This window comes from Aphelocoma coerulescens, chromosome 8 (genome assembly GCF_041296385.1).
Source record: "Aphelocoma coerulescens isolate FSJ_1873_10779 chromosome 8, UR_Acoe_1.0, whole genome shotgun sequence".
In the NCBI taxonomy this organism is placed as follows: Eukaryota; Metazoa; Chordata; class Aves; order Passeriformes; family Corvidae; genus Aphelocoma; species Aphelocoma coerulescens.
Window position 1 is genome coordinate 16,175,449 of NC_091022.1, and position 25,765 is coordinate 16,201,213.

The following is a 25,765-nucleotide window of genomic DNA, read 5'->3' on the forward strand; positions in this document are numbered from 1 at the left end:
ACCTCATACTTATTGTGAAGGTTTTCCCAGGTCAAAGCTCTTCCTGCTTCTCCACCGTAGCAATTTGATGAAGTTGAGGCTTGCACTGAAGATTTTGTCATGCTGAAAAACCATTTTGTAGAATATGTCAATGGGTAGATCCCCATTTGGATCTGCATACTTCAGAGTTGTCATTGGAGTATACAAGGTGTTGGTCTGATGGCGAAAAGGTGGGTTTTCTGCAAGAATTATCTTTACTGTATGCTGTAGAAAAGGAGAAATAGAATTTTTAAAGAACTTTTACCAAGATAGTGAAGTAAAAACCCAATTTTCAGTTAAACTGTGGAAAAGTAGAAGAATAAAGTGCTAGAATTACATAAACCCATGTACACAATTTTATTAGAACTTCATTAGAAATTCTTCTTAAAATATTTAAAGGCCATAAGAAGTATTTATTCTTTATTCTTAGTTCTATTTCTGTTTCTCTATACCATGATGATATCATTTGACACCTAAGTATCCTGAGTAGTCTTCCAAATCATTGTGGCTTATATGCCCAGAGTAGGTAGATCCTCTCTTCTACAGTTCACTGGGAAAGGATCAGGACAGTGCATTTTGCAGCAAGATCTGGGAATCTTCAGTTGACACTGAAGTTATTCCTTACCAGCAAATGCCTGAAATCATCGTCCCCTCCCACAGCTTGCCTAAACTTCTCTTCCTGCAGGAAGCCCCAAGCACCAGAACCATCCATGTTGCTTTTATTGTGCCTTGGCTGTCTGGGGTGGCTGAGTGAACTTCCCTTAGTGGAGGGATTTTGAGATGGAGAGGACAGAGCTTTCACCAGTGGTGGGAATCCTGTGTGGGTGTATGGTAACAATGCAGAATATTCAGACTACACCAGAGGATGTAAAGATGCATCTAATATCTCAGTGGTATTTAAATTACAATTCATAGTTGTATTCAATACTTCAAAATGAACATTCTTTTAATATTTTATAGGCTTTTGCTTAAAACGAAGATTCTTTGAATTTTTAAAAACACTTTTTAATTTAATTGTATTTAGTACCTTTAATTAAATCTAATACTTCTACCAGAAAAACCCACCAACCAACCACTGCATTCATAAATTACAAAGAAAAAAATTTTTAAAAGAAGATGAATTTTTTATGAGTTACCTCTGCAACATCTTCAGCACTTTGTCCCAGGCTCTGGAAAATTTGTTTGTAATTTTTAAGGTAAATATTAGTAAACATCTCAGCTGTTTCTTCATCTGCAGCTGAAAGATCCATTTTCATTCCATCTTCAAACACTTTTCTTTCAAACTCTGTAACCACTGGGCCTGGTTCAATCAAACTTAACCTGTTCAGAAAAAAAGGTCTACTTGGTTGTTGACTATCCTCCATGGAAAATACACACCTAATCCTTCTCCAAAAGCAATACTGAAGAGTTGCACTAGCAAACAGTATATAACAGTACCTTCTGTAAAGGTAATCCATTGCCTTTATTGCTCTCCTGTTCCTCCTACCCATCCACATGTAGTAGAAATTTGCATAGTTTGATTTTCAGAGAAGTGCTGTAACTTAATTCACGACATGAGTGCAGTTGTTACCTGCTGTCTCGTGGCTCTGGAATCTAAGGGTGATTTAGTCACAACAACCTACCAGATACTAAGAAAATTAATGGATGGTAACAAAATTCATTACTTTCTGGACAAAATCCTGCATAGGTTTCTTTGTTTCTCATGATAATACTAGAAGTAGCTGAAAGAGATGGGGGAACTGCCCAAACATGGATTTTCTTCGTCAAGCTGTTAGTGTTATATAATTTAAGATCCCACCACTGTATATTAATAAAATACAATATAGAGACTTTTACTGTGGGTGGACAGATTCTGGCTGCTGCCAAATCTGAAAAAAATTATTTTGTTCAGTAGCATATTATAGCAAATCACTGAAATACAGTCAGATTTTTCCTGGTTCTTTTCTCAGGCAGTAATAATTCCCAGCCACTGTGTTTATCAAAACACTTTTTGGGACTGGACCTCTTATTAGACTTGAGTTCTTCAAGGAGTGTTCTAAAGGGTCTTCTTTAGAATTAAATCAAGCTATTGACCTTCACAGCAGAATTCCAGCTACTGCTGGAATTAAAGCCTTTCCTCTTGCATCACCCTTCCCATTAGACCTTGAATTTTTCCTATTATGCTTCCTCATTTTAAACTCCTTTTTGCTGTGTCTTATACTCTTGAAATCTCATTATGAATTGTGGTATATCCTGTGTATCATTATATTTATTTTAAATCCCTCCAAACTTTGCAGAGCAATATGCAGAATCACAGTTTTGTCTCTGAAATTCCACAACAGCAGCTGTCCTTTTTTCCACAAGGCCGAAATGCTTAGGCACACAGAGAGGCAATGGACATTTACCAGTTATTGGACTTTGCACAAAGAACAGTAGCAGAATTACATGAATGTGAATACACATGTGACAAATCAGACCTGAAGTCCCACAGATGATGAACAGGACCAGTCACTTAAGTACTGTCTAAAATGTTAGGAATAGCACACCACACTTCTCACTTTCCTCCCACCTCCCTTCATTCCAGGTATCTCACCTTGTGTAACACTCTGATGGATTTGCATTTGCTCAGTCTCTGTGATGGGCCCTGGAACTTTTTTATCTGTGAATTGCCTAAGAAGACCATTATCCTTTCTAAAGGAAAAGATCACAGGTCAATCTTATAATTTTATTCCTGTGATATTGTATGTAAGAATCTGTTTTCAGAAGTGTTACATGAACTGTATTTTATCCAAAGCTAAATAGCCTTTAATTGTTCAAGAGAATGTTTAACATCTAGATCTTTTTATTTGCTCATATAATGTGAAGAGTGTGAGGATTTCTATGCCTTTTGTGATGTACAGTTTTCAAGGGCTTCTCAGTCTGTTTAGCAGCAAGCTTTAAAATTTTTTTCCTGCCTCTGAATATATTTTAAACTATCTAAAATACAACTGACACCAGTGGATCAATACCATTTGCACCAGTGGATCAATGCCATTTACACCAGTGGATCAATACTTACTGCAGTTTGAACTTGAGTGCTTGTATAGCTAAACTTTCGCAGAATCCTTCCACAGCAAACTTAGATGCAGCATAAACATCATTAAATAAGATGCCTGATGGTACAAATAAAACATCCTGAGAATGTGATTGTATCCAACATATTAATAGTTTGATTTTTAAAACTCATGTGTTTTCCCAAAATTTCTACAGTCTTGCTGGGTAAACATTAGAAAAATCCTTGTGTATACTGAATCCAAATACTAATTTTTGCCTATGTGCTCAAAACTGCGTAGTCTATAAAAGATGCTTGACTAATGCTTTTCCTCCCCCTAGCTGATGCTGTGGTCTCCTTGGATGATACTATTTTGTAGTCGAAGATATGAAAGTGTCTGAGCATATAATACCATCTGCATTATTTATCAGCAAGACTTTAATTGGCTGTAGATGAACACAAAGGCTGAGTATAATGCAGGATATACAACTGTACAAGAGATCCAGCTTGCATCTGAGTGATTTAGAAAAAGCACTACATCAATCCATTTAGGTGGAGGCTAAGTGTTGTATTAAAATAGCAATTCTTGGCGATTGATGGAGGACCCTTGCTCACCAGAATAATCCAGGTAAGATCAATGTCACAGCTGTAATAATTGAAACACAATACAGCTAGACAGGATGGGACACGAGAGTAGGAATATCATTATCTGTCACTAAAATTTGACTCTCAAGTGTTATGAGAAACTTTACAAAAAGGTGGTACAGTTGTCTGTGATTGGATTTTATTCTATTATTATTGTGCAGAGTGTAGTAAGCATGTTTGTCTGTTCCCATAATTTTTTCCAAGAGGAAAGAGAAAAGTAATGCTAAGCCCTGTTTTCCAGATAATAAAAATACAACAATAATTTTTTTTCAAATTATAGAGTTTAAGTTAAAACTCTAAAAAAATTTACTCTGCAGGTTTTGTTAAAATGCTGTGAGAGTAGCTGTATAGTAACAAACTACCTGAATGCATAAAACCCATCAGGTGCTTTTTATAGTTGGAACTTCTGCATTACAAAGCACAAGAGTCAGATATGCCAGCTCCTACTTTCTTTTTTTTTTAATTAAAAGAGGAAAGCTTTACATTTTGAATACTGAACTATTAGTTCAAGCAAACAGAAAAACCAACTTTACCTTGTATTCCCATAACACTGCTTATTATAACTATATGCCCACTCTTTCTCCTCTTCATGTCAGGCAAAATCTCCTTCAGGAGTCGAACCAGGCCGAAGAAGTTGGTATCCATCACAGTTTTCATTTCCTCTATGGTCTGACATTCAATAGGTCCAATGAGCCCCATTCCAGCATTGCTCACTGCACAAAATGGGAGACAACAACAAGCAAAAAACCTCTATAAACATAAACTAGTAATCTTTACTGGAAAGCATTTGAAAGTAATGTGGGGACTAAGAGTTAAATGATCCTAAATAATCCTTAAAGAAAGGATTAAAATATGTTAGTCACTAAAGCTTTCCAAATACACTTGACATTTCCATATGTCTTTAAATTATGCTTTTAATCAAATTTAAATGATCTAGTATTTTACATTTTAACTAATTTATTTCTGATTAGACCTTTTTAAAAAATATATAAAGGGATTACATTAAAATGAGTCAAGAAATACCTGTATTTGTTTATAATTCAGTATTAAGAATTGGAAGATACAGTCAATACCCATAGGAATGAACAGAAGTATTCAAAAAGTGATAGACCACGCCATATTTTGGTCTGGTTTTTGTTTTATTAACATTAATATCTTCAAGAGGAAGTAATCCCCCAACAAAATAAACAAACCAAAACACACACTTCCACTGATTTTTATTTGCCTCCTGGATATTTATAAGTGGGGAATGATGATAGGACTGGCATTCTTCTCTAGAAGTAATATGTCAAACTAGAGTACAATAAATTTTGTAGAAACAGTTGTTAAGCACTGCTTTAATAATTAATCAGAAAAAAGGCAGGTCCATAATTTTCTGTTAGGTAAGATTTAATAGCTGATGGTGTAAGCATTTCCATCTTACTAAGATACTAATATTTATTTTTAGCAAAACAGTATGAAAACACTTTTTGCTGAATAATTTGTAAAGTACAATTTCAATTCTCAATACAAAATGTAAGTATCCTTATTTCCTTTGCATTTATTCTTTTACTTGCTAATTCCCAAATGCTGTTGCTTTCTTAGTGCAGACAGCTGTTACCTTCATTGTAAAAAGGGCTATGCTTCATCAATAGAAAGTCTTGCTCATGAAGGTGCCAGTTTAGGCAAAATTTCTCACATTTACTAAAAAAATGTATCATTTTATCCAAGACACCTACCTGTGATCAAGTTTCTCCTTTGTAAACAGGGAAAACAAGCTTCCCTACTTCATAGAAGCAGGGTGAGATTTAATCCATGCATGTCTGCATGAAGTCTTAAGAACCTTGAACCGAATATACTATGTAATTATTGTCACTTTGATAATTTAAAAAATATACGAATGAAACTTCTCCAGGGTATTTGAGATGTTTTATAGAAATCTGGTATCTGTTCATAGCACACACATCCTGTACTTGCCTAGGACATCAATCCTTCTGTCAGGGATACTATTCACACAAGTTCTAATAGACTGTTCATCACAGACATCCAGCTGTTTAATTTCGAGGGTTTTGCCCAGCCTGTGGCCTGCAGCTTCCTCCAGTGGCTCTTTCTTGGCCAGATTCCGCATTGTGGCGTACACTGCAACACACCAGAAGCAACACTTAGCAGAAATAAAATCTTTACTGTGGCATTCTTACTAAGAAGTATTAAAGAACAATGGTTTCACAACCAGGTCTTAAATATCAGTGATAGAAACCAGATAAAAACTAAAAGTTAAAAGATTCTATTTTCAACATATATTGTCACTAATTTCCCAGTCTGGTTCTGAAAACGTCAAGAAATTCAAAAGAAGAATTAAACAGCCATGCATAATGAAGAACATGCAGTGTAAAAAGAGAATACTATCACCAATATATTTTAAAACAGATATAAAATTATGCCAGTAAATTGTTTTTTAAGTACCCAAAATCTAATTTTGCATTCCAGATTTCCCCTTTTTTTTTTTTAATCACCATCAACATATTTAGCAGAACAACCGTAATTTTATTTAAAAAATGGAAGACATACTTCCTGAAGTTGAAAGACTGCCTATTTTTGTAAGCTACTTCTCAAAACAGAAATTAGTTTTCTTAGTTATTATTGTAGCCTAATTACTCACAAAGCTCTAGATCTGCATCCAGTCAGTTAGCAGTAAAATACTTTAAGTATGAGAGACTGAATTGCCAGAGATTGCTGCCTTCACCTTGCATTCTCAATCAGCAAATACCATGCTTTGCAGCAATAAGACAAATCCCAGCCCCTTCATTCACCCTCTTATGCCTACACAGGCTTGCAATAATGAAGTGTGCTTTAAGGAAAAAAATTGCAGATTTAGAAACTGTTTACTTAAACTCATTGTTTTGGTCATCAAATGGGCATGGGTGTGTATATGTGCAGATTTTAGCAGCCAGAAGCAAAGCTAACCACAGCTGTGAATGTATACCCAAAGCAGCATAATCCTGCAGATATTTTCAGCTATTCATTTTATACTACTGTCTTTTTTCGTTGTGTCTGTGTGTAAACTATTCAGTTCCAGTAGTTGTTCCATTTCAATACAGGTAGAGAAATATCAACTGCTTACAGAAAACAGTATATTTTCACTGTATTCTCTTGACAGTCAAAGAGGAAAATGAACCAGAAACAAGTCACCAAACTGAATACAACCATCTATTAAATCACAGAGAAAAAACCAGCACCATCTTGAATAGTATGTTTTGATAAAGATAAATAACAGATAGATTGTTACCTTTAAATCTTTTCTGTTCATCTTTTGCCATTTTTACTGCTAATGCCAGTCCAATTCCTGAGGAGCAACCTGTAATGAGGACATTTCTTCTTGCCATTCTTTTCACTGAGGGGTTCAGTTCTTCAGAGGAGCAACAACATAAATGTAACTACAGCATAATGTGACTGGCCTTTAATGCTATCTCCAGCTTCCCTGAGTCAACAAATCTGAAAATGCACACCTGGACCTTACATGATTAAGGGATAATCTCCAACTAAACAAAATCGAAGCAGATGCTCCTACATGTGCTTATAATCTGTATTATCAAAACTGACTATATTTAATACAAAATTTGATTAAACTATAAATTGAGGCATTTGTAAACTACATGGATTTTTTAATAGAATAACCAGCTTGCACAGTACTGGCAGGAAAAGCCTTGCCACAATTACAATTTGTCTGTAGTGCTAAGCCTTCCACTCACATCTGTGGAAAGTAAACTGCACCCAGAGTGGGATCCCTCTGCTAAAGCTGTTCAGAATTCCTACCCCTACAGCACCCTCCTGGTTCTTTTGCAACAGATTGAGGAATGGATTTCTTCCCTGATGCCTTACTATTGTAAGAGTCCTAACAGGCATTACAGAAAAAAAACCCCAAATTGAAAAATGGGATGTGGATTCTGAAAGAGACAAGTTGTTGGACAGATTCCTCACATTTCCTTTTGGCAGTGTTCCCAACCAAGAACAGAGAAAGTGAGCAAGCATGCTGCACCAGAGAACTGACAGGAAATGTTGAACAGATCAGCTTCACTACATTCTTGCTAAGACTGAAGTATCTTTCAACACTTTGGTTCTGCAACTGACAAGTCAGAAATTTAAAAAAAATAAGAACTAGTCTGATGTCTAACTTTTGGAAAAAATATTTTGCATATAAACTGTGGATTAAACAGAGAGGCATTTGGGCTGGCACTTAAGTGCAATTCCTGTTTAACATACAGTAACTAGGTAAGCATATGACATTCAGGAAGAAAATCAGTCCTTTGTTTCTGTCCTGAGTGACAGGAAAAAAAAAGACCTTAATAAACAATTAGCCTTATGAATGGCATTCAGCTAATTGCAATGCCATTATACACAGTAGAATGTTTTCCAAGACTCAACAACCCCATGTTAATGCAACGCACTTCAGAAGAATGAACAGTGTTCCAGGATTTGCATACATGTAAATTGGTTAGTAACTCAAGAAAAGTAGGACAATACAGAAATATTTAACTGAAATTACATTCTAAAAAAAGTCCATCCTTTCCAAAAGAAATAAATTGGCTTCAACAGTATAAGTGGAATCATTAACTTCTCAGGCAAGCAACAAAATAGCAAAACATCTAAAGATTATATATAATTATGATTCTACTTATATATCAGGTTTGATCCACAGTTTAACCACATAAGTTAGTATACAGACAAAATTTTAGTGCAAATGCTATTTAGCTGATTCAGAGATTAGGCAAATTGCTTTTGCTGCTCATGCACATTTATATTTAGTGCATGTAGGAGGAGCAAATGAGGATTTATACAGTGCTAGTTAGTGGAATTCCACTAGTGTTGTGATGCAGCTGTAATTACAGATCAGTTATATTTTCCACTTGAAATCCTGGTTTGAAGGGCTTATATATTCCACTGCTTTAAAAAAATCTGTCTGAAATTTGATGCATACACTTCGAGGCTGAAGGCAAAGTGATGTGCATAAAGAGAGGTAAAAAATAAAAGCAGTTTAATTTGCAATTATTGCACCGGTCAACCTAATTCTGAGGTTTTTCCTTTACAGTTATGTAGAGAAAGAAATAGCTTGATTTAAAACACACAATATATTGATTTCTGTAAGTAACAGTTTTTGTCACATCATAATTTTCATAATAGCAGAATAAATAATCTGAAACGGCAGAAATACTTTAGATGAGTGTATCCTGACCTTGTCAATGGTAGCAGAATGTGTGGCTGGTTTTGTAGAACCACTTAATGTAGAACATGTGGCATTTGTGGAATGTGTTTACATAAAGTGAAAGAGCCAGTACTGCCCAAGGAGTTTAGCACACTGCCACTTGCAGAGTTTCTGAAATAGCTCAGATAGGTTTGTTGGCTAAGATACACTTTTAATATGCAAAACACTTAACTGAGGCCTGGTATTTAAACTGAAATACATTCAATTCTGTTCTTCTTCTTTACATCAAATAACTTTGGTAACTTGATTTTCTGAAGTATGAATCACATGTCTTAATGCACATAAATCATGTGTGCATTAATCAGACAGAGGTCTCAAAATCATATTTGCAGTTTCTGATGCTTATGTAAATATAAAAGTGGGGCCACTAGCCATTCATACCAGCTAAATTGTGTAGTACTTTTGGAAACCTGGAAATAAATATGTTTTAGAACGTATAGTTATGTTGAGAATTTAATCAATGGGAACTTTTGTATGGATTTTTGTTTGATTAAAAATAATGAAAGAAACAGGCTCAAGCTTTATGGCCCTGTCCCAGAACCCTTTGCATCTTGAAGATACTGCTTGGAGTAAAGCAAGAAGGTTTTGCCAGCATCTACAATCAAATCAGTGTCCCAAAACATCTTACAAACAGGTCAATTTTAATGTGTCTGCAACACTGCATGTGTACAAAAAAAGATAAAATATTCCCAAACAAAAATTGCTAATAAGGTAGTACCATTGTGCTTTTAATTAGAAGTGAGATATTAAACGAGTACATCATTTGAAAACCTTGGAAAAAGATGACAGCTGAAATTAATCCCTACAACTTAAGATAAATAAATTTTATTCTTAAGTATAAAAAATAATATGTTATTATATGACAGCAACAATCTCATTAACGGTAAAATAAAGAGGTTTCATCTGCTTCAGTACAAGTAACTACATTCCTTATTTAGAAATACAATGTTAAAACTTCCTCTTTGAAGTCACAATTATGATGCAGCAACAGCATTCTTGGGCTGCTGCTTGTCTGATGGGCAGCAGCAGTCATTTCTTCACAGTTCTTGCCTCTGAAACAAAGTATGTGATGTAATTACTCTCTCTAAATCAATTTGTACCAAGATGCTACTTTTCAGTATTAAATTATCTTACAAATCCAAGAAAACTAACAGCATGTCTCAAGTCCATGGCTGCCTTCCCAAATTCTGACCCCTAGATTTATGCTATTAATGCATTTTTGTTCACTGTTCTTGTAACTGAAGTGCATTTGCTTTCTCAAAGATCACAACTTACAAATTTTCTAACACAAATTAAGTTCCAGCAGAGAAATAGGAAAATGTTATGTGGAATCTTTTTCAGATGGAATCTTCACATGCAAATCCCTCTAAAAATTTTGTACAGTTTAAATGAGCACTGTCTTCTGAAATAACTCCTCTGCGTATGGCTTAAGGTTTCATGTTGGATTGCATTGTTGTTAAAGTTGCTAACAACTTAAGTTTCTATCAGTTCAGGAATGTCTGTAAAAACCCCATCAACAGTATCAAGGTATCAAGTATCAAGAGGAAAAAAGCCTATGATGTCCACCAACACAGAGCAAGAAAAATAGCAACATGGATGTAAGCTGTATATAGAAATAAATGCAGCCAAACACAGCATATTTGAAGTTGGGGTTTTTTTGTTAGAGCTTTAGCTTCTCCCTGCCCCTCCTTTTACAAACAAGTGTATATGCTGGATCTAATTATTCAACAGTTCATTTATAGAAAAAACCAGGGGTTTTAGGTCTCTTTAGTATGTGATACACAGCAGCTATGCTTACATTAGCTGGTGCTGTAGCACAACCAGAGACTGTATCAGCCACTACTATTCACATCATATTATACTATGGTTCGTGTTAATTATAAATTAAAAAAGATATTATGTTGGTTCTCTGTTTATCTATCCATGTTTAGCTAGGTGCTTATTCTTTATGACGAAAGCTATACATACTGTACAGAGACACTTGTAAGTAGCATATAAGCAGCTTACACCTAATGAATGAAAGATTATTGCAATCATTCCTGATATTTTTAATGCTATGCACAATTTTTCAAAAACATTGTAAAAATCACTCTTTTAGAAAGTCAATCATTGTAAGCACTGATTTTTTCTTATTTCACTTACCATTTAAATACAATTTTACTTCTCATTTCAGAAGGAACTATGGTCACAAAAAATTAGTTTGCTATCAGTCCATTCTGCCCTTTTATTTTTTTTAATAAAGAAAATTACTTCCATTTCCCAGAAAAATGAAAAAGCAATTCTTAATGTTCAGCAAGATATTTTCAGTTCTTTATTTGGAATATTTACAACTTCTAAGGGTAGCAGAGTGCTGTATTGTTACAAAATCTTCACTGCAGATGGAAGCAGAGTAAGAACAAAGAATGATTCAAGTGAAAACTCTGTGACTTGGTTATTTTATGAGTCCCAGAGTGACAGAGGGGACCAGAACACAAATCAACCCTCCTAGCAGTTCCTTCCCTGAACTAATATATTTTCTGTAATAAGCAAGGGAAGGTGGTGTATTAAGAAGAAAGAGAATGAGACACACTGTACCCCTCGGCAAGGCATACACACTGCCTCTCCACCCCTTTTCCCTAGACAGATAAGGCAATTTAGCTTTTAGAACTAGGACAGAAAATTTCTGTGGAAGACTGGTCAATCAGTCTGCAATATGTTACTAATGGAGGAAGTGTTTCCTTACACAGTGTTAATATACTCAGTTTTTAAACAAAGAAGGAACCATATCATATTCTAAGTGGAGCCAGAAGCCCTCTGCAATACATTTCATATTTTATACAGAATGCTTCCAAAATCCAGTGGTTTTTCATCTACTTCACTACAATGAAAAAAAAATTTCATTTCCTTATCCCAGGTCTCTGAAGGAACACAGCTGGAGTAGGTCCATTTTCAAAGCTTTTCTTGTATCATTCTTAGGCCCCTCCCTACCTGGTATTCCTTAGCCAAAACAAGACAATTTGTCTGGAAAGGAAGGGTCTAGTCAGCAATTGTACAAGGGCTAGCTAGGAAATTCTTTCCTTCAGAATCAACCCTTAGGAAAAGTCAGGAATTGTTAATGATATGTGTGAAAGGCAGCAGCAGTCACTGTCCTGTTCTTAAGCATCATCAATAACCTCACAGAATTCAAGATGGAAGAGCTGACATTGCTTAAATTTGCAGTGAAAAAACCTTCATATTCAGCTGTGACAGAGCCAAGCCCTCATGATCTAGAACACAGATCAAACGCCTTCGGTGTTCACACAGAAATAAGGCTTCTCTGATATCTCACCCTAGGGAAAAGAAACATATAAAATGCAGCATAACCGAAGTGGCAGCTGGGAATCATACTTAGCTGAACTTATTTCTGCAGAAAGCCTGTTCATCTCAGATCACATTTGTACTTGTAGTGACTGATTTGTGCACCAAACCAAAGATTTGTATAATTCATGAAGTTAGCTGTCTTCTCAAGTCTCTCCGCACTCTCCCATTCACTATGCCAAAAAATTCTCACTTCTCGTTCCTACAAGCTTGCTAGATCTCAGTGCTCTTTTGATGCAGTAATTTTCACAAGACAGGTATCTAAGTCATAAGAAGCTCTCATCATACAGCGTATTTCTTTGTTTCATTTCAAGGAAGACCATGTCGTCCATAGCCAGAAAATTAGGTCCCTAAAGATAATTAGTAATCAAATTTCTCCACAGAAAGCAGAAAATTAAGAGTGTACCATTAAATCTGTAATTTTAAAATAATAAAACTAGTTTAACTTTAGGGGATTAAGATTCAGGAAACATCAGGATATAAAATATAATGATTCTGGGAGAAGTAATGATGCTTATGCTAAAGAGACACCGTATCATTTCTTCTAGGCAGTACAGCAATGGCATTAAAAATTGATAATTTATTGTGTATCCAAGGTATGTTTTACCTTTCCAAGAGCTTCTAGGCTGCATTGTTTTCTTTAATTATTTTTTTCTTCAGCTGATTTATTTCCTGATCTCTCTGGAGCAATTCAAACTCTTTTTTACGAAGTTCATCTTTAGAACGCTGGAGTTTCTTCTCTAAGCTCTCAATCTGAACAGAAAATGCAATTAAATCAGAACCAATATTTCACCAAAGTCAGAGCAATTTTATAAAAAAATCAAATGTGCAAAACAAAGAAAACTCACTAATATTGTCAGTAGTGATATTGACTTTTGATTCCTCTGGAATTTTTTATTTTGTCTACATTTTCCTTTACTAAAAGAGAAGTTTGGGAGCTGTATCATAACAAGTGAAAAAATAGATTTTCATTTCTGCACTGTTATAGCCTTGCAAAATTTATAGTTTTAATTGACAAAGTATTTTTACTGGTACATCATTTAGGTAACTTCCTTCCCTCTCCCTACAATAAAAAAGACTTTTCATCTTCTAGATTAAATCTGGCCAGCTATTATGTCCCAGGACCAGACTTTCTCATAGAATTACCTGCCCTTTTTTAGTGAAACTGTTTTTAATTAGGCAAGAATTACCTGTTTGTTGCATTCCTTAATTTCCAACTCTGACTTCTCTAAATTGCACTGTAATTGAATTATTTGTTGCTCCATTTCTCCCTTATGTTCATGAACTGTCATATCCAATTGTGTAATCTAGAGGTAAAAAAGGAAGAAAAGGAAATACTTTATTTTGAACTAATATGCAGATTTTAAGAAGCAATATTACAAACTATGAGAGCAAAGTGAATGAAATCAATCCTTTGTAGCCTCCAGAGTATTCTCTCAGTAGTCAATACAATGCTACATCCTAGGTATTTCATTTAAATAGTGGCCAAACATAAAAAGAAAAGGGGGAAATTGGGAAAAAGTCCATAGCTGAGTATGTTAGGTCCTCATATACACAGAATGCAAACCTAATCCTCCTTTTCAAAGAAATATGATTAGTTTATTATACTAATCCACACTGCTAGGAAGTGCCAAATTTTGCCCAAAAAAAAAAAATCAATTCATAAATGCTTTGATGAATTCCTGGGGCACATCACAGGGTACTGTGGCAAAAATATATTTCAAGATTTGGCCTCCTTACAGTGCCAGTTCCTTAAACAGATTTATTCAAATCCCCACTCCTCTCTGAACCTCAAATATTCTTGAATATGAAGGCTGGTAACTCCTTCTGTAAGAGGCTTATAATAAGTGACAGAAGCAGAATTTTCCCATGATCGGCATCAAGTCCTGAAGCCAGAGCAAAAGACTGAAAATATTTCAAATGAGCTACAGAAATTTATTCACAACAAAAATGCCATTTCATATTTAGAGGCTGCTTTAATGTGAATCAAATATGCTCCAGTGCAAACAAGGAAAGGGATCTACCATCTCCAAGCACCCTTCAGCACAGATCTTCCTTCCTCTTAGCAAACACCAAGATGAGAACAGTTGTCACATAACTTTATCACTAATGAAGAATCTTGGGACAGGTTATAACATCAGGCTTCTGATTTTCCTGGTACATAAGGCTTCAGCAACATACAGCTGGTTTGAGGTTGACACTGTGGCTGTAGTAACCACTACAGATTGAGACAATACATCAAAGAAACCAAACCTAGCAGGCTTTTTATAAGTTATCTACTATATAACAATTGTCAGTAACATGCTTAAAATCATCTGACCTGAGCTACTCTTTGTTTCAGCTCCCAATTCCTTTCTTTCAGTGCTTGGTCCATGTCAAGGAGTTCTTGCTTTTTGTCTTCAATTTCACCCTTGCAATACCTGAAATTCTCATATGTTTAATTGCTTAATGCACATTCAGTTGCTTAGCTTCAAGTATCCAGCTTGAAAATCATGAGATCTGTTATTACTTAAAGCATATTACCCTAAATGTGAATTGATTGCAAGGAAACAAACCCAAGTAGAATAATTCTGTTAACTATACTCCTGGTGGGGATTTCCTATTACTTTCATTATTCAATTATTTAATTGGCTATATCAGGATTCTTTAACAAAAAAAAGTATAATTAATTTGTGGTCAGAAAGGAAACTGGACAATTTGACTATTCTTATGATTACTTAACAGCTTTAGGATTCAGAAAATAACTTCGGCAGATTTTAAAACAGAATTCCCCAAAAAGAATTCAGCACCACTTTTAGAAGTTAAAAATGAGCTGGGTATCTCAAGTATCAAGTTATCTTATAGCCACAAACCACCTAAAAACTACAGAGAACTGCTAAGAACATTAAAAAAACCCATCCAAACTACTTGCTAGTCTTAAGGAATAACTAACACAACTAAGTTTTCATGATGGCAGATACCAGCTTACTTGAGTTCAGTTGTTAGATCCATGATAGCAATGTTCTTCTCCTCCAGAGAGGACTGTGCATTCTGTAGTGCATCTTGCAATTCCTGAAGCTGTGTTAAAGTGATCTTTAATTCTCCACAGGCATTCTGTAATGCAGATTCCAGTTCTGACATTTTCTGTAAGGCTTCCCTGTGGCAAGTCTCAGTTTGAAGCAGCTTATCTTCTAAATCAATCACTGTTTTACACACACACCAAAAAAGAGAATGTTTAATCATCAGTACATCCAGGCCTTTATGAAACAGCACTACCTAGTAGCACTTGTGGTTGTAATAAATTGTCAGTATCACTATTTTTTAGGACAATCTAGAAAAACAGTGACTACAAAAAAATTTTTATGGTACCTAAGTATTTGCTAGTTTTATGCAGTTCATAATCAACAATTGACTTGAAACATAAGGATATATCTAAAAACATCTGGCCAAGGAGACAGTACAGAGACAATATAGTAACTGAATATGTAGTGCTAAGAAAAGTGCAAGCAGAATTGCCTGTATTTCTCTGGCTTAAAACAAGGGTACAATTAAACTAAATGGAAGAAGTTGGATTGGAAAGTTTGTTATTTCCATAGACTTGTGGGGTTTTCTGTTTGTTTCAGAGCTGCATACGCTTTTATAAAATCTAAGTGTCTCATTTGACTATCACATTAAGAATCTGCATTACCAATTTACAAGGAAACTACTTATGCATTTCACCTGGGGTAAAGATATATACCACAAAAGTGAGAATTTGCAAAAGTATGTTAAAAAATGTTTGTGATTTTTTTGGGTTGTGTGAATGTTGCTCATTTGGGTTTGGTTTTGTTTGGGCTTAAAAAGATTATCATTTTTTGACTCATGTACTTGATTATGAAACAGGGGGCAAGGAAAAATGTCTAACACATACAGAATAATTTAATGAAAGGAAGTCTGAGAAACAAAATAGCCAAATTACCCTCATTTGCCTTTTTACTGAGCTCTGATCTTGCTTCTTCCAAAGTGATATCCAACTGATTTATCTGCAGTGCCTTGTTTTCACCATCTCGCTTTAATTGCACTACTTCTTTTTCCAAGCCAGTAAATTCATTCTTGCACTGATCCATCTCCAATTTAATCTGTCTAATAGAAGCAACCAGAACAAAATGAACCATGGAATAACAAGAGCAACATGCTCTAAGAGAAGTGTTTGTGAATAAAATAGAAATAAAAGTCATGTTAAGTAGGCTTTTCTTGTTATCAAAACTATACTCTTTAAGACTAGCAAGCTCCTGGAGAATGTACTGTCTACAATTACAAGCAAGTTGACATGCTTATGAATTGAACTGTTTTATGAAGTGATATCTTAAGGCTAAATAGGTTGCCACGACATGCATTAATTCCATTGGAAAACTGTTCCAGAAACTCATGCCTCTGCTAGTCAGAAGTTTCCCTTCTGATTTGCAGTCAGTGCTCACAAAGAGACTGAAGTGTGCAAGCCCCCAGCTGAACACCATTTCAGACAGCAGTCTTTCTGATCCATATGTCCATGTGCAGAATACACCTCTCACACTAAACCTACCTGATTGTACCATTAAGTTCATCCACCTTCTGGCTGTTTAAATCTGCTTCTTGAGCAGCGAGGCGAAGTTTCTTCTCCACCTTTCTCAACTCATTTTCTGCACATGCTTTCTGCTTCTGAAGCTCTTTTTCCAAATTGAATACCTATTTGAAATGGCATTTAAAGAGAACTTTAAAATTATATACCAAAGAAATACACATCCTTGCCTTGCAACTCACATAGGGAGAGTTTTTACACAACAGACTTCTTTATAGTCTGTATGTAATTTAAGACTAAAACTCTGCACATTTGAAAGACTAATAGGTTCTAGTAAACATAACAAGATGCAACTTTCTGAATTTAAATGCACCTCTCCTTAACTGCAGTCTAGGGTTTGATTTTCCAAGTACCTAGCCACTCTAATGCTAGCTAGAATTTTTGATGGCTCAGAACCTGGCTTAAGATAAAACAAGCCCCTAAACTCTTTATTTTAGATACATCTAAAATAATAATAATCAACTCAGTTATCAAAGAAATATTCAGATTTTATAGGTATTATGAAAACATATATAAGGCATTTAATTTTCTCTCTATATGTAGACACTTCTCACCATACTGTACCTGTTTTTCAAGTTTAATTTGATTATCTTCCAACTCTCCATTTCTAATAGTTTCTTGCTGTAACATTTGCTGATGATGATGCAAAGTTTGCTGGAGGAGAATATTTTGTTCACTCATGTCCTGAATATTCTGACCTTTTATTTTTATTTCTTTCTGTAAATAATGAAGCTGAAAAGACATTTATTTTCCATTACAATAAAACATTTTTATTTGTACTTGCATCAGCTATTCTCTCTTAATGAGCACAGAATCACACTTGTGACTCAATGAAACTTTTGGGTCTGAATTCAGTTGCATTACCGTTTCAAAAGTACATAACAGACCTCTCATAATTCATCACTGAGTTGGGCTCAATAAAACAAGGAAAGTACTAACTTCTCAGCCCCAGGTTTTGATTCTTGCTTTCTAAATATAACTTGTCAGTATTTTAAAAACATACATAACAGATTTTTAGTTTCTAAATTACTGAACTACTTTTCTTTCTGCCAGTCTTCTTTATTTCTCAGAAAGTCCTTGTTTTCCCCTTGAGATTTTGTTCTCAGTCCTCCTCTTTGTTTCTTCCTGCCTATATGGCAACAGTCATTCCAATAAAAAAGGGAATTTTGAGTGCCTAACTTGTTTTATGTTGAATAGTCTGGTTTCTCAGTGGTGAATGCCAGGAGTAACTGTTCCACGGAAAAAAACAAAAAAGAAAGAAAAAAAAGGGAAGTGTTCTTTAAAAAAAAAATCAAAAATAAATCACTAACTGCTCACTCTGAAGAGAAGTAGCGACTGGAACTTATTTAGAAAAACATAAATAGTGGTCATAATTACAAAGCCTCACTTGCTACACTTGATGTTTCACACAGCATCCAGTCCCTTCATATGCAGTATAAGAACAATACGATTTAGGACTTAGGAAGCAGCAGTAAATATCACAGGCTTATGTGTGACACAGACCACAAATTTCCATCAAGTTAAGCCTGTACAGGGTCTAGCAATCTCCACTTGACTAAAGCCTCTCTCAGCAGCTAGGCCAGCACTGACGTGATTAGCCTACTATATAATTAGTTCACCCACAAATAAAAATTCATTCTAATATTTAAAGTTAACTCTTTCTTGCTTTCATGTAGTAGTGGAAAGTATGATAAAACTCAGGTTATTGAAGTAAACATTTTCTTATCCTCAGGACTTCTTTCTCATTAAGACAGTTGTAAAACAAATCAATTATGTGCACTTCAATTTAAATTGCAATAGTGCTCTCTCTATTTTTTCCAAGATAATGCTTTGTTCACAAAATTCTGATTTTGCTACTTCTTTCAACAATTCATTTATCTTAGTGCTTCTTTTCTCTTAACTTATCCAGTGTTTCTTAGTTATGATTTCTCCCTTTACTCTCACAAAATGTATAATCTTTTCCCAGCTTGCTTCCTATTCACAGTTCCTGTTGCAAATTTTGGCTGTTATTTCACAAACTTTTAGATTAAATCAATCATAACAAGTGTTCTCTGGAGTACAGAAGAGTTGTAAAACAACTGTTACCTCTTCAGACCTTTCTTTCAGCTGCTTTTCAAACATCTCCTTATTTTCTTGTGACTGACTCAAATACAGTGCAACTTCTTCCTTACATACATTTAGTGCTGACTCAAGTTGTTGTACCTAGGTGAATGCAATAGATTATTTAAAATTGCATGGCATGGTTTGTACTAACTAGTCTAAAAATTGTATTGAAAGGCATCTTTGTGTAAAACATCAGAAAAGCTACATTTTTATCGTAGGAGTACTAAAACAGTCATGGAAGATTATAGTAAACTTTAAAACTGAAATAGTCTTCAAAAATTAAAAGTATTTGTGAAATTCAAAATTGCAATACTTCAGATTGTGTTTAGATCAGGTGAGACAATCAGTTATGAGAAGATATGCCAGCATTTGTCAGTAGGTAGAATTTAAAAGCAAACATATGGTCAATACCAAACATGAATCCATTATGTTTTATTACCTCTAGAGCTGCATAAATAAATTTGGAATAATCATCATAGGTGAGCTGACACACGTTTTTTAAAAAAACCACTCAGATCTTAATAGAATCCTTCTCATGATTTCCCTTTCTGCACTGGGAGACAGTGCCTGAGTTTCAGCAAATGGGAAAGGAAGACCTTTGAGCAGTGTCACCACTGTTAAATCTATTTTACACTTTTAATGTTCATTTGGGTTTGAGTAATCTCTAAAAAATACCTTATAACCTTGAACTGATAAAAATTATAACAAACAAACCCCCAGAGATCTTAAGGCACAGTAATTAAGCTTTCTTAACTGTTTAGTTTCAGTGCTAGGATTTCTCATCAATGAGAACTGTGCTGAATTTAGCTGCAGAATGACTAATGCTTTCAATTTTGCAATCAGACTGCCAGTTTTCTAAACCATACTGGACTGTATATCTCTGTCCCCAGCTGATCCAAGAGCTTTTTGAAGAGAAATTACAATGTGTCCTAATTTTAAATCTCTGGAAAACATCCCAAATACTACAAAGCCACTTGGATAGAAAATTGGTCCAACATAAGCTCAGAAAGTGCGTGAAAACAGCAAAGTCCCCAGTATCTTCTCCTACTGATATCCTGAAGATTTAATACTTTGAAACCTGACTGGGGTAAATCCCCACACAGCACTGGTTTATTAAAATCCTGTTGCAAGTGGTGCATAGAAAATATTTATCAGGCAAACACTAGGAAGAGGTGGCTAAAAACATGACCAATATTATAGGATCATATATATATAAAATATATGCCATATATAGACCAAAAGCATATATAACATTAGCTCTGTGAGACAGTGTTGGACTTTAGGAGTACAATAAGCACAACTTTGCCCTATTTGTAACTATAATAATTGCATAAAGCAATTATGCATTGCATAAGCTCTTACTGTAGGTTTCATCACTCTTCTTTTAATTAAAAAAAAGAAAACAAATCAAAATTAAACAACAGATAAAAAAGAAATACTTCAGATAAATGACTTCTGGAATATTTACTGAGACAGTTTTTCTACAGAAGATAGAAGGAAATACACCACTACTGCAAACCTTAAAACTATTACTTGAAAATTACAAAGAGCTTACTAACTTTGATTTTTTCTTCTGTTAACTGACTTTCCAGCATCTTCAATCCTTGCTCTTTCTTGACATTTTGATTTTCCATTTCCTGTTTTTACAGATATTTTTATTCAAGAGAACAAAATATATTACATAACATTAATATAATAACAGTAATTTAATACAAACTTATATTCAGAATCAGGAAAAACCTGCAGATCAGTGTATTTAAAATACACATTCTTGTATAATGTATTTGTGTACATGATACTCTGAAGTTAATTTGGTTGCTGATAGATGTCTCCTCATATTCTGCAGCAGCAGGCATTGTTAAAAGGAATAAAACATTATCGTACTAGAACATTCTTGGTTTTCCACCTAGTGCAGGATTGATGCAATCATTCTTTATCCAGATCTCTTTCCTTTCATTAGAGAGAAAAGCCCAAGGGGCAATCCAGAGGCATAAAGACAGAAAATACTGAAAGGTCATTAAAATTTGTACAATACATAGCAGTAGTAGCAGTAACTGGTGACTACACTAGATTCAGTCAATTACTCAAACAAGAATTAAGAAGCAAAAACATAAACATCTTTCATTTTCCCCACTTTTCCCATGTATTTAAGGATATGCTTTTCATTATTTTTAGTCACTTGTTTGATTTTCATTTAAAGAAACTCAAGAGCCAACCTTACCTCTCTGCTTCCTATTAACAGCCCATCCAATGACTCAATGTGATGCTGTTTATGTATAACCTCTTGTTGTAAAACAGATATTATTTTCTTTTGTTCAATGAATTCTTGATGTTTCTTCCCCAGCTGTGTCCGAAGCTGTCCGTAAGTAAATCTTAATTTATTATTTTAATAAGAATTCGTGTATCTAAATATGTCATTCAGTTCTATTCACCCATCATTTTTATAATGAAAATTAAATACATTCCTGCCATTGGCAGTATTGCACAGTCTTAAAACTATCAAGAAATCCCAAGCACTTAATATTTCAAATCAAGGAGAATGAAGGCAGACAGAGTATCATTGTCAAGACAACTGCCAAGACAATAAGACATGCATACATTCCTTAGTAAAAGATGAAAAGTTTCTTGAACAGCTAGAAATAATCACAGTTATATTTCTAATCCCATGAAGAAACAGACTTCTTCTCTAGAGACTGAAAAACCTACCAACAGTTCTCCCTGAACGCAGATGCTCATATGACTCAGACTGGCCGAGGTTCAGCCAACAAGAGAACATTTTTAGAAGCTGTCGTGCTTTAAACCCACTCACTAGGCACTAAAGCTACACTTTTTTTTTTTTCCCCTGGGTGTTTGGAGCAAAGAACAACAGTACTCTTCCTAACTCCTTATTTCTCTTCAGCTGAGCAGGATATGAATATTTCAGAGGGAAAGTTGTATAGCTAGTTAGATGGAAAATGTACTAAAATCAGGGAATGTAGGGAGAAGAAAGAGCTTTTTAACAAAACTTTTTAAATGGATGTGCCTCGAAATTACAAGACAAATAAGCATAGGAAAAAGTTACCAAGTATAACACTCATACATAGTATCACACGATAAAGGTCTTACTAGGTCAATCTGTTTCTCCAATTCTTTGTGCTGCTCAAAGTGAACCAACTTTTCATTTTCAAAAGCAGAAGTTATTTTCTCATGTTCTTCATTGATAGTGGTTTCCAGCTCATGAATGCGTCTGTTTTTACCCTGGGAAGCAGCAACAATAAAAGGACTTAATAAAAACACTTAGCTGTGATATTAAGCAGTGTTGTATTTGATCATCTAGTTTCTAGATTTCATAAAGGAACAACAAAGAAAATACTAAAGTTACACAGAGCATGTGTCATCTCAGAGGATGTCACAGCTGTAATAGAAGTACAGAATGTCAGTAAATCTGGCCTCTACAGAGACAAGGTGTCTGTCAAGATGGACTATGGCACAGACAACAACTTCTGACAAAAAGAAATTCAGTGTTCATATGGATAGATGGAATCTTTAAAACCATTTGGAAGACTTTTTTATTTACAAATCTACATGTATTTCGCTGAAACCAAAGGCAATTCTACAGGGCCAGATCTTCATTGCACGTGTGACCACAAGGAAAAGGTAGCATGTTCATTAATAACTTACCACATTCAAAGGCAGGGAATAAAAGATGTTTTATTTCAAGCAAGATTCAGTTTTTAAAACCTGTGTTCTCTAAAATCTGCATTGATTATTTAGCAGATCTGAAAGTCTACACATTTTGAATACAGGGAATACTACTGTTAAGTTAAACTTTTATGTCTTTTTACAGAAATGTAATTTCTCACTGAGAACATTTTACCGTGAGTTCCTGTTCCAACTCAGCATTTCTTTCTGCAGCATTGGAATAAGCAATAGTCTTTTCTTCCAACTGTTGCTCAAGTGCAGAAAGTTGAGAAGATTTCTTTCGTATCTGAAATTAAATATGGCACAAAACAGCATGTAGACAACTGCTTCAGGTTTATTCAAATATTTGTATACAATTTCTTATCACCGATTCCATTTTAGCTACTACTATAGTATTTTTAATAAATTGTTTGGTTGATTTTGTTGATCTATCATCTTTTATTACTTACAGAGAAAGATTCAGGACAGTTTATCTACAATTTATCCAATTAATTATCAGTGAAATAGCCACTACATATTTATAACATTTACATTCATTACTAGGAAATACTGCAAATCCCATTAGCTGAACTCTATAAACACATTAGCACCAGAATGGAAACATTAGCAATTTAACATATTCACCCTGAGAAAAGCAGAAGCTTAAATTTTTTCTTTTGTGACTCTCTGGTAATGGTGTTCATCTCTGGCAACTACACTAGCATTTAATTAGGAAAAATACAATTCCTTCAGCATCTACTTCCTAAGATTACCCGTTAATTCAACCACACCAAACCAACAAGACTGTGCACATTTTCCACATAACAAATCAAACTAGTAGCAGAAAAGCCTATCTACTACACCAGCTTTAAAACAGTATTTCTGAGAATTAAAAAATTAAGGCTGCTATCTAAGTCTTTCTGCTTGCTGAGAAGTTTAGTTTAAAATTTTCTCAAATTAATCAGATTTTAAAATTATAGCAATTGCAGTTTTTCCATAACTATTGCCTTCACTAGCTTTGATTACTGAACTAAAGAAGAAGTGGCATGTTCTTTTCAGTGTCATTAAAAACTTACTTCTCTCTCTAAGCTACTAGTTTTTGAAGCCTTCTTCAACAGGTCTTCCTGTATGATTTGAAACTGACTGGTTCTTTGAGCCATGCTGGTCTTCAAAGCAGAATTCTCATCATCTGCTTTTGTCAGTTTAGTGCGTAACTCTTTTATCTCTTTCTGGAATTTTTGCCTCAGCTTTTCAAATTGTTTGCTTATAAGTTCCAACTGTTGACATTTTCTCCTCTCTCAAAGTAGAAAAAATAAATTTAAAATTAATTTATAAAAGAACATGCAAACTCATAATGTAACTGAAAGCAGAGACTCATGAAAACAAACAACAAAAACCCCAACAATACCCCAAGAAACAAACAAATAAACAAACCAAAGACAGCATCATCATGTAGGTGCCCTGACAGAATTTCATGGAGCAGTCCTAACAGTAATGACAGAAGCAATCACAGAAACACTGTGACAGCAGGATACAGAGAAAAGAGTCAATAAAAATACCTTAGCACAACCTGCATAAAGAAGAAAATACACGGTTCCATTTCAACACAACTCCTAACTTGGCTATTGCTGAATGAGCAGCTTAAGTAGCAAAAGAAAGGAATATGTTGTGTCTGGAGAACACGACAGTTTCCAAGGCGGCAAAATGCTCCCTGTTCAACCAAACCATACCCGTTAGCTCAGAGGTACGTTTCAAAAATCTATAAAACTAACTTGAATCCCTCCAGAACATTTCTGTTCTGTGGATTAATTAGACAGAACTGCACAGCTATTTCAGCAAGCTTACCTCCTGGATTTCTGATCAATTTGACAGGCTCCGTTTCCAGGTGGCACAACCTGCTGTTTTCTTGTCGTTCATTACGATTACAAAGATGCTCAGCTTCAGTACAGATGGTTAAGTTTGCACAAGGCTTTTGACTTTCTGCTTCTTTCATTGCCAGTTTAATGCTATTATAAAGGAGGAGACAACTATTAAACATTCTTTCTACGCATTAGTTCTAATACCACCTTATTAACTGCCTATTCTTGCCATAGTTCAGTAACCAGAAAGTTATACCTTAGGTCTGCAATCAAAGGTTTACTTGATTCACCACAAGATTCAGAGGTAGCTTCTTTTGTTGAAGAACTCCATAACTGGTGTTTGAAATGGTGCCATTTAAACTAAAAGTTAACAGAAAACAAAGATCAATGAAAAATCAACTTTTTATTGCTTCACAGCATCCTTAATTCATGTGTCATACTGGCATATAACTTTTAAGACAGTATATAACTTTTAAGACATATGCCAGGATGTTAGAAGTTTGGATAAGTCAATCCTCAAAATTATTCAAAACATAATACACTGTTAAGACTGTGTTAGTTACTCTACCTCTTCAGATGTACTTAAAGACAGCTGAGAAATAATGGTTTCTAATATGTTGAGCTCTTCCCTTGAATCCTCAATTTCTTGACAACATAACTTCAAGTGGTTATGTTGCCGTGCAGTAAGTGCTCTCAGCTCTTCATTTTCACTTATTAGAGCACTTTTCTCTTTAAGTACTATTTCTTTTTCAGAAAGTTCACTCTCAAGCTTGATGATCTTCTGATTAGACTGACTCAGCATTGATGTCATTTCAGTGTTCTTTGCCTCTAGAGTTTTAATTTCTTCTTTTGTGTTGTGATTCTCTTCCTTTAATTGCCTAAAAAGATATTAAAAAGATATAGCTCAACATAGAGGATTTTCATTATTAGAAGCAGAGACTTATTAAGGAGACTCAAGCTAATGTAAGGGTGCTCATACACTGCCCATTCCTGCCAAAATGGCCTAAAGAACAACAGTTAAGACAGGAATGTGAGCGTGGACAACGCATGTAAATTTGAATACCCCCAAAATATCTGTGCAGGTGTTTGTCCAAACCTAACAATTCTAAAGGCAAGCAGCTGATGGTTGTCTTCCCTCATTAAAGCAATGAGGGAATTACCAAAGAACTCCTGAAAAAAAGGGGGGTTCAGCTTGAAATGAAACATACAAGCATAAAAACTTGTTAACAGTGGGAGCTGGGACAGAGAGCAGTCAAAACCAGGTCTGACTGTTCCATAAGCTGCAGTCAGCATCACAACCTCCACTGAGGCCTGAGTGC

General features: G+C 34.8%; 2 protein-coding genes across 8 annotated transcripts in view; both read right to left on the reverse strand.

Moving 5' to 3' along the window:
• LOC138113885 (retinol dehydrogenase 8-like) lies at positions 1 to 7,258 on the reverse strand. Of its 2 annotated transcripts, none has more exons than XM_069022747.1 (6): positions 6,939 to 7,258; positions 5,630 to 5,791; positions 4,207 to 4,386; positions 3,056 to 3,149; positions 1,155 to 1,356; positions 1 to 243 (listed from the first exon to the last, which is right to left on the reverse strand). In XM_069022747.1, the coding sequence occupies exons 1-6, from the start codon at positions 7,033 to 7,035 to the stop codon at positions 10 to 12; spliced, it is 969 nt and encodes a 322-aa protein (XP_068878848.1). In that variant the 5' UTR covers positions 7,036 to 7,258; the 3' UTR covers positions 1 to 9. The 2 variants fall into 2 exon arrangements, with proteins under 2 accessions (XP_068878848.1, XP_068878849.1); XM_069022748.1 differs by having other exon boundaries at positions 1,155 to 1,338; positions 6,939 to 7,256.
• CCDC18 (coiled-coil domain containing 18) overlaps positions 5,798 to 25,765 on the reverse strand; it is a 27,863-nt gene continuing 7,895 nt past the window's right edge. For 2 of the 6 annotated variants that reach the window (XM_069022740.1, XM_069022744.1), the window contains exons 9-25: positions 25,015 to 25,324; positions 24,703 to 24,806; positions 24,433 to 24,593; positions 23,664 to 23,884; positions 22,784 to 22,894; positions 22,033 to 22,164; positions 21,149 to 21,283; positions 20,487 to 20,564; positions 18,910 to 19,026; positions 17,389 to 17,556; positions 16,789 to 16,931; positions 16,186 to 16,349; positions 15,217 to 15,430; positions 14,569 to 14,668; positions 13,439 to 13,555; positions 12,856 to 13,001; positions 10,700 to 12,220 (exon numbers count right to left, since the gene is read on the reverse strand). In XM_069022740.1, coding sequence (XP_068878841.1) covers positions 12,870 to 13,001; positions 13,439 to 13,555; positions 14,569 to 14,668; positions 15,217 to 15,430; positions 16,186 to 16,349; positions 16,789 to 16,931; positions 17,389 to 17,556; positions 18,910 to 19,026; positions 20,487 to 20,564; positions 21,149 to 21,283; positions 22,033 to 22,164; positions 22,784 to 22,894; positions 23,664 to 23,884; positions 24,433 to 24,593; positions 24,703 to 24,806; positions 25,015 to 25,324 — 2,407 coding nt within the window. In that variant the 3' untranslated portion in view covers positions 10,700 to 12,220; positions 12,856 to 12,869. Of the gene's footprint in view, positions 7,008 to 9,770; positions 9,965 to 10,699; positions 12,221 to 12,257; positions 12,599 to 12,855; positions 13,002 to 13,438; positions 13,556 to 14,568; positions 14,669 to 15,216; positions 15,431 to 16,185; positions 16,350 to 16,788; positions 16,932 to 17,388; positions 17,557 to 18,909; positions 19,027 to 20,486; positions 20,565 to 21,148; positions 21,284 to 22,032; positions 22,165 to 22,783; positions 22,895 to 23,663; positions 23,885 to 24,432; positions 24,594 to 24,702; positions 24,807 to 25,014; positions 25,325 to 25,765 lie in introns of those variants that run through there. The other 4 variants (XM_069022742.1, XM_069022741.1, XM_069022743.1 and 1 more) reach the window with 4 other exon arrangements.